A 12976-nucleotide genomic window follows, 5' to 3' on the forward strand; every position below is an offset into this window, starting at 1 on the left:
GTTGGGACCACCAAAGTTGACCCAAGGGACAACATGCTTTCCGTACTCCACCAACCTACCTGCCAGCACGACAGACGGGTTGCAGAACGGGTACCAAACCAACCACAGGCTAGAAGACAAGAATGGCACAGTGTACGATCCTAACAGACCGCCTGACACGGGAAAAGCAACTCCCGACAACACCTTTGGTCGGCCACGCGTCGCACCACCAGCCAAGAACCCAATGTCAACTCTCACTCCTATAAATAGGGATATCCACCAACAGGAAATATCTTAATCTCAACTCCTTGATTCTCTAATATTATTCCTATCACTCATTCTCTCTAGCTCATATACTGACTTGATCGTCGGAGAACCTTTTCAGGTACCTCCACCGGCGGGCCCGACTCTCTTGCTTCCTCCTATCACCTTGACGACCACTTCCTACCCCTTCATCAACATCTGATCCCTCATAGTCCGTATCTTTGTGTTCTGATAAAGAACAGTGCTATTGACTTAGGATTCATTAACATCATATGTCAAATTTAAGTACTTACATCAAATCTCACTTCTTTTGTATTATAAATTGTGTACAATTTTTTTTTCCAAATGATACTCATATGTTAGTTAAATTTTCTATTATTTATAAGTTATGTGGTCTCTAGGATTAACATCCATAGCAATAGATTATAGTTATAATTCTCTTCAGTAGTAGGAGACAAATACATAAAAAAAACTAATATTATGTACAGTTTTATGCTGGCTTTAGAACTAATAAGATGACAATTTTATGCTTTAATACACATGCAAAAACAATAATTTGTCTTTCTGGTGCCAGAGAATTTTTTTTACCATTCTTGTCATGTCCCTTTGGACTGGCCACTTCTGGTTTGGGTTAGTGATGGAGGATTGGATTGGGATTCAAATAGGTCGTCCTGATTTACATTTGGGCACATGGTTCTAGGCCTCTTTAAATGGGTTGGTTCATATCTTTATTATGATATAGTTGGACTGAACAATTTTCTTGTGTGGAAACATATCTATTTTCTAAAGTAAATAAAAATATGCACAACAAGCTTAAAGTCACAAACCATTATTAATTGATTTCTACTTAAATGTTCTTATAGTTTGTGCCTGGACAATTTCCATGTGGGATGTTGCTTGCAGTCTAAGAATGTCTACCGCTAAAGCTGGATTGGGTCAATTTCAATTATTTTTCTTGCATAGATTTTCTCTACAATCATGTGCTACCAGTTCATAGTAATATAGTGCAGTTGACTTTAAGCATTGTATAATATATGTATCAAGTTCATGAATCATAATGGGGTCTCTTCTTTCTTCATTTCAATTGAAAATACATGGCTAAGTGTGTAACCATAGCCAATTGCAATTGTTCAACAATTTTTTTGACACCATAGGTAGAGCAATTGTTTGTGTATTTTTTATAGTATGACTTGAATCTAGCATTTTTAATATATTTCCCTTAATTTGTTCATCCTATAATTTCACATATTTAGAAGAGTGTTCCAATATGGGGAGATCATGCCTTCCCAAATGTAAAGTGGCAAGAATAATGGGTTGGCTTCAGATTATTTTGGGAGGGTTGGTCATATTAGTAAGCATTTTAAGTCTAACTAAATTCTACTCTGCTGGTTTTTTCCTACATAATGAAGATATATGCCAACATTTCTACACTGTCAAGGATGTTTATGGTGATTTTGATGCGAAGGCGCTTTCGGATCGAGTTGGAGAAGTATTGGATAGATTGGAAACTTTGCAGGCCAAGCTTGAGTCAAAAGTTGAAGAAATGGAGAAAAACAAGGGCAGCTTGGACAATAAGTTTTTAGATGAAGAAATAGTTAGGCCACTTCATAGTGCTAATGTGGCTTTGAGACTGATTCGGCTTCCGAAGATTGAAGGAAAGAACAACACAGTGAAGGAGGATCCTTTGATTAATTTTTTCATCACAGAGGAGATCAGAAAGTATATAACCCCAAAAGAGAATAGAGTTGGTAAGGTTAATCTCTATGGGACAGATAAGGTTTATAACACAATTGGTCATGCATGTGTTTTGCACAAGAAAAGACTAGAAGAGTACATGGACTATGACATTGGTTCATATTGTGATGATGATTGGAATTTGGCTCAGAAACTTATGCTTAATGGATGTGACCCCTTGCCTAGAAGGAGGTGTTTAACAAGGGCCTCAAAGGTTTATCAAAAACCTTACCCTATAAATGAGTCACTATGGAGATTACCAGATCATAGAAATGTGAGGTGGGGTAATTACCAGTGCAGAAATTTTGAGTGCTTATCAAGTAAGAACCCAAAAAGGGGCTATTCAAAATGTACTGGTTGTTTTGAAATGGAAAAGGAAAAGCTGAAATGGGTTTCTAATAGCTCAATTTCTACAGATTTTATTATTTTAGATGTTTTAGCAATTAAGCCAGGTGAGATAAGAATTGGACTAGACTATAGCATTGGGACAGGAACATTTGCTGCAAGAATGAGGGAACAAAATGTGACAATTGTATCAACTGCTATAAACCTTGGGGCACCTTTCAATGAAATGATAGCTCTTAGGGGTTTGATTCCTTTATATGTCACATTAAATCAAAGATTGCCATTCTTTGATAACACTATGGACTTGATTCATAGCACTGGTTTTATGGATGGTTGGATAGATTTGTTGTTATTGGACTTTATATTATATGATTGGGATAGAATTTTAAGGCCAGGAGGGTTTTTATGGATAGACAAATTTTTCTGTAACAGAAAGGATTTGGATGACTATATGTACATGTTTCTTCAACTCAGGTACAAGAAGCACAAATGGGCTATTTCACCAAAATCAAAGGATGAGTTATATCTCTCTGCATTGCTGGAAAAACCTCCTAGAGCCATATGAATATTTTCTTTTCCAGATCACAAGCCAGCATGACAAAAGTTGGTACTTCTAAAAGGTCATTCACATTACTTTCATTTTCTGTATGCAACTACAAAAATTTAAGTAAGAATAATTAGTTTTCTCATATAATGAGATAACTTATTTTCTTAAATCTACTAATTATTTGTTTGACATATGTCTTATTTTTTTCTATTTTATGACTTATGTCTTGGATTTAAAGAGATAAATTGTTTTATATTATGATGAAACACTTTATTATCAAGTGAGTCTTAGTAATTATGTGTATTTGACTAGTTTCAAAAAAAATTGAACTTGAATGTTGGTTGATTGTTTAATCAATTACAAGCTTAAATTGAAGCTTTTAACATTGATTTGTTTCACTCTTCTGATTTACTATTAACGTTTGGAAACGTTTACTTGGAGTTTACAAATTTAATTAAATTGGTGAATCAAATACTTCCTAAATGCTGTTTTAATTGTGCTAAAGGAGTTTGAGTCACCTGATTTACCTTTCACGCATAGCACCATTTTGTTTCAATTTCAATATATCAATAAAAAAAGTTACATTGGTAACAATTGGATTAGAATCATCTAATATCATTTTTCTCCCATCTAGTATGTGAAGGAGGGAGACATACAAATTAAAAGGGTCATAAATTAAATTTCACATATCTCATATGCATCAATCTACTAATAAACTGTATTGTCTTTATTCATTCTTCCACAATTACATGACATAAGATAATAATTTGATGATATACCCTTACATTAATTGGAGAGAGTATCCTTGCGGTAAAGGATAAATCCAGAACATATAAGGAAGGGACTCTAGTTTGTAACTTTTTGTTTGTTTTTTATTTGGTAGCTAAAATAGTGGCTGAAGTGTTGAATTTTTTTTAGTGTAAAGCATTTTTTTAGTTATTCCTCTTTTTTCATGGGATTGTTTTCCAATATTTGAATTCTTGTAATGCATTGCAGCAATACTTTTACATAACAATTCAGTCATGACATACGATCTCTCAGGCCCACGAATATACTAAGTGTGTCATCTTCAAGCTTAAATATTCACTGCAGTATTTTATTCCCCTCCAAGGGGAGCCTTCCACGACTCGAACCCGTTACCTCGGGATAAATAGTCACTATACCACTGAGTCGCTACCATTAAGCTAACGACTCAGTGGTATAGTGATTATTTATCCATGAGATCACGAGTTCGAGTCATGGAAGGCTCCCTTTGGAGGGGAATAAAATACTGCAGGAAATATTTAAGTTTGGGGTGACACACTCAGTATATTCATGAGTCTGGAAGGTCACATGTCAAGACTAGAGTGTTACAAAAAAGGGCTTAATGGTAGCGACTCAGTAGTATAGTGACTATTTATCCCTGAGATCACGGGTTCGAGTTGAGGAAGGCTCCCCTTGGAGGGGAATAAAATACTGCAGGAAGTATTTAAGCTTATATCTGGGATGTCGCATGTCAGAATTGGGGTGTTACAAAATAGCTTAATGGTAGCAACTTAATCATATAATGACTATTTATTTCTAAGGTCACATGTTCGAGTCGCGGGAGACTCTCATTGGAGGGGAATAAAATATTGTATGGAGTATTTAAGTTTAGTAGGTGGCACACTCAATATATTCATGGGTCTGGAAGATCGCATGTCAGAACTGAGGTAGAACTGAGGTGTTACACTTTGAGTCCTACATGCTTAACATAATGTATTTTAGGGTTTTTACTATGTTGATTTGTTTTTTTTTACTCATTTTCTCTGCTAACTCAAGATTATACAAAATGTGTCTTAGTTTTGACTCTGATTAGGCCTGGACTCCAATGCACTAGTTTTGTATGAACCGAAGCTCAAGCAAGATAATATTAGATCGTGTGAAAGCGAGCCCAATATTTTTATAGCAATATTCAACTTCCTACATATAACTTGAAATATAACATGATTGTATGTCTATATATAGGAGCATCGAGCAACTACCAATATATTATTACACATTAAAATTATAAGCCACCTAGAACTCTCTAAATCACAATTCAAGCACACTTAGGGTTTAGAGAACATATGTATATATAGCCTCTTGTCTCGACCCAAAATATAACTCTAAAACTCTAGTACACTTAGAGTTTGCAAAAATATATACATATAGCCTCCTATTGGGACTCAACACATAACCCTAAAAGCCCATAATCATTTTCTATATTCTATTTGTAGAATATCAATCCTCCATTGCAAGCCTATACAATGCATGAATATAGATCTAAGTCTTTAGACCAGTTGTGTCGCTCCACATGATCGTAGGTCAGGCGAACTAAATGGAGTCGGGCTCCTCTCCATTACTAGAGAGGCAGTGTATACTTGAGATTGTAACACATGACAGAAATAACATTTTAATGGTCCAGATTTTTGTTTTTTTTCTAAATTAAATATTTTTTAAAAAGTAACTCCTCTCACATTCCCAGTACTGGAGAGTCCAGCACTAGAAAGGAATCTATTTCAACTAAATGTGCTAATATAATTCTATGTAATGGGTATTTTGGAGAATATAGTCAGTATATCCCCACATAGCATAATCGTGTTCCATTTCGTTGATTATGAGCCATACATAATAATAGTAATAATCTTCCAAAGAAATTGTGGCATAGAATTCTTGAATCATCACTTTAAAGGCTTAAAATACATTTTCACAAACTTTTGATTTTATTATAACTGAAAAATAATTGCTTAATCTCAATAGTGGGATAACATTTTAATATGATTAGATAATGTTTCCCCCGATCATATTAGGTATGATAAAAACAAACCAAAATAACAAATTTATCAAATTATTTTAGTTGGACCAATTTATTGTCAACATTATTATTGTGTCATAATGTACTAGTATAGAGATCCAAACCACTAGTGAGTGAATAAAATAAGAAAGACATGATATGTTATTAGTCCATTATATCTTGTTGTAATTCAAAGTTTGGTAAGGTAGCATAATAGGACATTATTCTGTTGACTTATAATAATTTGTCCACTTAGTGTGTTTTCTATCATATTGAAGGATGTATATTAGAATTGAGTAAAATATGATAGTATCATGTTTCCTTCTCATATCCTCAAATTCGTACACCATTGCCACCATCACCACCACCATGTCAATGACACCATTATCTCATGTGCGTAAGAAACTAAATATGATAAATAATGCTTATCCTACTTATATTTTATTCTACTCTTATCTTACATTCTTCCCCTCTATCCTATTTTATAGGGGCGAACATAAATTGAGTAATAGTTGTCCTTTACTCGACCATAAATATGGTCGAATTATTTTTTGAACCAGATCTTAGACTGAAAGCTAATCTAATCCTAAATGTTAATCAGGTCAGCTTTTAAACATAACTTATTCTAGACCTGGCTAAGTACAATGCAAGCACTTTTTACATAAATTCATCTCAGTGTAATTTAACAATAATTTATATATATATATATATATATAAATAAAGAAAAAATTAGAGAATAAATGATACTTTGAGTTTAAAAAAATTCATAACTATGTACAAAATTAAATAGATAAATATTGAAAGTGCAAAGTGTCAAGGATAGCACTAGCATATTTTTGTCTATGTTTTGATGAAGATAATATTTTATCAAAGCTCGAAGATGATTCAACAATCAACATGCCTTATGCTCATTTGGTCATATTTAGATTAGGACGTAATTTGAGTTTATAATCTAAGTAGTCTGGGATGCGTGTCATAGTGAGTGAGTATAGGTTAGGTGAACATACGTGTTAGTCTCTTAAGCCATCTTAATTGTCATATCATATCCATGAAACATATCATCTAGTTAATTGTATGTTCATGCATCTATCATACATGTTATATGTGCATATTAGACATAATATTATTAGTAGAACATGTATATATATTGTGCATAACATATGAGAAGTTTACCTTTTGAAACATATGCATAAATGTTCCAGCTAATCGATTAACGTGGTAACTTAATTGATTAACGCAATTATTTTTCTATTAAATGTCTTCTGTTTGAACTGTATTCTGTGTCATTTTGTTGCTTATTAACGCAACTGCTTTTCTATTAAATGTGTGTTTTCTGTTTGAACTGTATTTTGTGTCATTCTGTTGCTTCGTTAATCGATTAACGAAGAGTCTTAATCGATTAACTAGTCTGTTATTTGTTATAACTGAAATCTGGTTTAACTGTTTTGCAACGAATGTAACTGCCTATTCTCTATGCTGTAAATAAGAGGCAACGTTCAGATAATCATAGCACTGCATTCTATTGTATAGGACTGTTTAGAGAGCATTTTGCATACTTGTTTTACTGTATTTTTGAAAGAGAGATTGCATACGTGAGAAGAGAGAAATTATGTTGTTTTGTTAGAGAGAAATTATATGTATACTATATTTGATTAACTCATTTGAATCTTGATGGCTTAAGTGGTTAGTAAAAGGGTTAATCTTTGAGTCTTTTTCATGTTATATTCCAAGCATTATTATGTTTAGTATACCTTATTGTTTAACGTGTTTTTTGTGTATTATGGATTTGTCTATTGGTGTGAGATGACCACAGAGATTGAGGTTCTTCACCAAGGCTAAGAAGTCTTGATTTGAGGACAAGAATCTTGGATGAGGCTGTTTTGTGAGAAAGGTTTTTTCAGGCAAAGGGTATAGTCAAACCAAGGATTTAGAGATCCTAGATTTCAAGAAATGAGCGTCCTATGTGCTTGTAATTGAATTGGTATTTGTATCCATATTTCAATATTGTGAAGAAAGAAAATCTCTCTGAACCAGAAGGGGAGCCCTGAATGTAGTTTGCAGCGGACCACAAGCGAACCAGGATAAAAATCATTTGTGCACTGTTCTTTCTCTCTTTATCTTCTTTAAGTTTCTTGGTATTATAAATTGAATATGTAATTGAAATTCTGGATATTTGTTTACTGTCATGCTTAATAATTGTGCGTAAAAATATATGTATTATATTTGTTCAATTCTGTTTTAATTACTGTGCAAATTGCCTATCTGATCATTCTGTTATGTGCAATAGTTAATCGATTAAATCTTGCTTTTAATCGATTAACTGGGCTGTTTCCAGCAGTTGGGTTTTGGTTCAAGAAGCGGTGATTGATAGGTGTTCCTAGGTCACTGATACCTAACAAATATAAACATGACGAATGAATGACTATGAAATGAGTTAGATTGAGTCATGTTTGTCCATACTCGACCCTAAATATTGATGGAGTCTGATTTTGAACTTGAACTCAATCCTAAACTCAATGAAGCTCAACCATATTCAGAGTTGATCATGATCATGTCAAACCGAGTAAATGAGTACAATTAGGTCATGCTCGTCCTTATTATTTTATATACCTAAAAGACCTAGAGATCCTTGCAAGTGAAATTATAAAACAAAGTCAATCAAGGGCATTGCAAATTGGTTTTATCTTATACTAGTCAAAAATGACAATTAAGTAAATATAAAATGGAATCCACGTAGCTTTTCCTATTAAATTCCCCCATTGAACAACAACTTTGTATGCGATTATATTTTTTTTTGAATTCCCCCTATTGGAATCCACGTAGCTTTTCCTATTGATTATAATACAAAACAATGTCATAGTCATTCTTTGAAGTTTGAAGCATAGATGATACAAGTATGGTAACCCTAGTTGAATTTGTAATAACAAGCAGCTACTGCTCTCTCTCTATATATATATATATGATCAGTCACGGACAAACTATAAAACTTAAGCTATATATGAACTGTATGGTTCACAGTCCAACACGTGAATGCAACAGAAAATCTCCTTGTCCTTTATTAACATACGATAAGAGTAGCATAAGAACATGAGATTGTGTATATACTTGTGTGACTATCTGTCACACGTTGTGTTATAATTAACATTGAAGTTCTAAATATTACTTTTGGCTCCCAAAATATTTTTTGGTGTTGCCAATAAACAAGGATTGGACTTGTTCCCCTTTCTCTAAGGAAATTGTTTCTAAACTATTTTATGTAAAATGGTTAGTTCATCATGATCCTAATGTTTTTCTAAAGATGTGGAAGGTACGAAGGCATAGATTGTTAATCAATTGATAAATGAATTAATGATCCATTTACATAATATTGATCACAAATGTACTATTTTGTTTTAATAAACAAAAGTTTATATGAATAGAATTCGAGAGGCTTGCTAGGACCAAAGCAGAACTCAAGGCTCTATGATCAAAGCAGAACTCAAGGCTCTATGACCATTTACAGAGATACTTACGCACAAATGTAATATTGACCCTTATATATATATATATATATATATATATATATTAACTTGATTTAAAAGATAATGTAATTAATTATGTAAATACATGTCTTAACATTGTAAAGATTTATTTATACACAAGTTAATGTATCATTCATTATTCATTCATATCATTACTTTTTGGTTTAATTAATAATACTAATATTCATAATTAATGATAATGCTACCTCCATTTTATTTATTTGTTCATTTTGTAGAAATTGAGAAGCATAGTTAGCAATACTGTATTGACTAGTCAATTGAAAATTTGTTTGACTAAACCTTGTATCAATGATTAAAATAAAACACATATCAGTCAAAAGTCAAAACTGTCAAACAATACCGTACCAATTAAAACAGCAGTCTCACAAGTTTATAATTGTTGTAATAATATTAAAAACACTATTTACAAGTTGAAGAGAGTGTTAATGTCTGCTATCCAAATTAACCTCATTAATATTCTTTCATGGGCATTGAGGAGAAAATAATAATTAAAGATAGTGATATTTATGCATTTCCAGTGCATAAGTTTATACCTATCATTATATTATTTATAATTCATTTGATTATTTTTTAAAGAATAAATTAAATATGAATAGTGAATAATGTAGTAATAATATATAGAACTCACCAATGAGTGTTGGTTCAAGTGATATACGTTTGTTCCTCTTAAGCAAAATATCGGGTTTGAGCCTTGTGAATTAAAAAATATATGCTAAGAGAATTAGCCTCACATACATATAAATGTTTTCGGTTCAAATATTATTGCCTACAATGTAAAAATACACGTGGAAAATCAAGAAAATATAGAACTCAAAACTATTACCACATACATTTTTTCTCATAATTTAATAAATGATTATTAAAAAAAACACAACACAATTAATGCAAATAAATATACTTTTTTAAGCACTATAATTTGAAAGGCAACATATATAAATAGGAATAGAGGAATTACATGCATTTAGCAACACTTGGCCATCTGTAATGCATTACAGCTATATTTATTACTGGCTTTCTTTCTTTCTATATTATTTTCAGTACAAGTGTTCATTACTCATGCAATGCAGAAATTGAGATAGACTTGACCACAAGTATGAAACTGGAACACCGAACACATATTCATCATCGAGCAACATTTGGCAGGGGCATTAAATAGCATAAGCCAAACAAGTTTTTATCTTTATATATATTCTTCTACTAATCATTTTACCTACAAAAAAGTGATATATATAACAAAATAATACTTTATTTATTAATAATTTATTTAGAAGTGATATATATCACATAAAAATTCTTATGAGTAGAAGAATTAATATCAGGATATAGTAAAATATATAGTATTACTCCTTTTCCTTGTTTTTTTTAAAGAAAATCTTTATTTTATACTTTGGACGAAATGCAGGGCTGTCATTCATTTGGAATATACCTATATACGGGAAAAAGCTAACTTTGGCGTGCCCATTGTGAGGTTGGAAACGTTCATTGAAAGGAGAGACATAGAAAATTTGGAAGTGTGTAATATATATATATATATATATATATATTATTAATGTGAAAAATTATATAAAATTGATATATTATTTACTATTTATTTATGTTATTTTTTTGAAGAGTTAATAATAATTAAAAATAAATAATTAATAATTAATGATATTCTACAAATCTTTTAGGTGCATACGTTTTTTTCAATTTACAAAAGGGGAGTGTAATTTCACGGTTTCTACGACTGTTTATCAACAATAAGATTAAAATAACGTGTCAAGTATGAATTTCTTCATGTGGTTTGTGTATGACATTGTAAGCTCAAAATTAGTTGAAGGTTAAAAGTTAGTAACAGAAAAATTTGTGATTTGTAATTTGCTGGAAATTGATGTAGATTGTGTTTGATAATATTATAAAATAGTTTTCACGAAAATATTTTTGTTCTTTTATTTTAGTTTTATGCTTATTCTTTAAAAAAATTATCAATTTATTCCTTTATCTTTTTTAACAATATTTAAATTCACTTTTCCTTCATAACAATATTATATTCACATCTAAAAGTGTCAAAATTGTCATTAACTCCCTTTTCACCAGTAGAAACTGCATTTTTTATGGCTAGACAGTGATTAATGTTTTTTTTATTCAAGCTGAATTCTTGAATGGTAAAGATGAAGAAGAAAAGATAAGAAATAATTTACAAGAAAAAATGGAAGACAAAAGCAAAGTGCCGACAAGATTTAGCATATTTCATGGCAATCATGTAATATCATTAGGAGAGTGCAATTGAGGAACATTAAAAAATAGAGAACAAAATAAGCACTTTATTTTATTAAATGACTATGGAATTATTTTAGACAATAGCTAATAAGCTTAAACTAGCTTCTTTATTAATAATAAGCTAGATAAAAATTTTGATTAGTTAGAATTGTAGTTGATATTTAGAATTACAGTTTGGCTGAAATTAGAATAACTTCAAAATTATTAGTTCTATGTTTGACAAATAATAACAATTGAGACTAATATAGATATAGTAATTCCATGAACTTACCACTGAAAATATGAATACAATTTAAATGCATAACAATTTAAAAATTTAAGTTCAATCTTATTTGTACCAAGTAGTCACAATAATTCAATTCATCAAAAATTCTATCTGCAAATATATTATCAATTAGTTCATCTCTAGTCACAAAACTAATTATCAAATATCAATAAAATACTGGTTTAATGATATAATCAAAATATAAAATATTTAATTATTATAAGTGATAATTATTCGAAAGAAAAGCATAAACCCTACAAATAAATTTGGATATGTTTTTTTAAAGTGAGATGAGATGGGGTTCCGTGTCACGTGAGGTGGAATATTTTGTATGAGCAGGTGCTGCAGTCCCATTCATATCCCATCTATCTACTACTCGAGAATCCTATCTTCTTTATGATTCTATAATCAAACCATATATTTCTCAATCGGATCTGATTCCCATGATTATATGATAATTATACTATATACACACAAAGAAATAACTTATGCCACTTTATATACAACTATTTCTGCATGAGATTCGATGCAATTAAGAGTAAGGATTTTCTCCCCAAAAACAATTATTTCTCACATATATCCTTGCACTGGAAGTAATCATGTCCGAGCTGAAAATACCCACAAATATATGAGGCTAATTCTTCTAGTGAATATTTTTTCATCCACAAAACTTGAACCTAAGATATTGCTTAAGGGAAATCAATCATGTACCATTTAAAATAAAATAATATTGTGACATTAAAAACAAAAGAAATAATAATAAATTTTCTATAGGACTTTTATTCTAATTATTTATGCTCCACATTCATAACTTGTGCTCTAATAAATTACTCAAATGTCTACTTTGTAAAAGTCAATAACACACAAAGCTATCTTTCCATATGGTTTATTAATAACATGTTAGTTTATTAGTACAAGACTCAACTAGATCTTATGATGATCAAAAAGTCAATGATTCAATTTTTATGAGTGACACTTGATAAGAATAGTAGTTACACACTCCAAAAGAAATTAATTTCTTACCTAAAAGATAAAGGATATATCCTTGATTGTATCGTTAATAATAACTAACACATAAATAATAAAGTTTAGTAATGTCACGAAGAAGAATATGATTTTTTTAAAATATATGTCTCGACAATATAAAGTTATTTTACATTGTCATCTTATCATATATTAGTCACTTATATAATATTTATTGAAGAATTTCCAATAAAAAATTCTTAGAACGCATATATATATATATA

At 30.9% G+C, this 12976-nt stretch overlaps 1 protein-coding gene across 1 annotated transcript; it reads left to right on the forward strand.

Moving 5' to 3' along the window:
- On the forward strand, positions 1408–2985 carry LOC109360095. Its single transcript, XM_019604830.1, has one exon. The coding sequence runs from the start codon at positions 1511–1513 to the stop codon at positions 2885–2887; it is 1377 nt and encodes a 458-aa protein (XP_019460375.1). The 5' UTR covers positions 1408–1510; the 3' UTR covers positions 2888–2985.

Source organism: Lupinus angustifolius, chromosome LG11 (assembly GCF_001865875.1).
Source record: "Lupinus angustifolius cultivar Tanjil chromosome LG11, LupAngTanjil_v1.0, whole genome shotgun sequence".
Classification (NCBI taxonomy): Eukaryota; Viridiplantae; Streptophyta; class Magnoliopsida; order Fabales; family Fabaceae; genus Lupinus; species Lupinus angustifolius.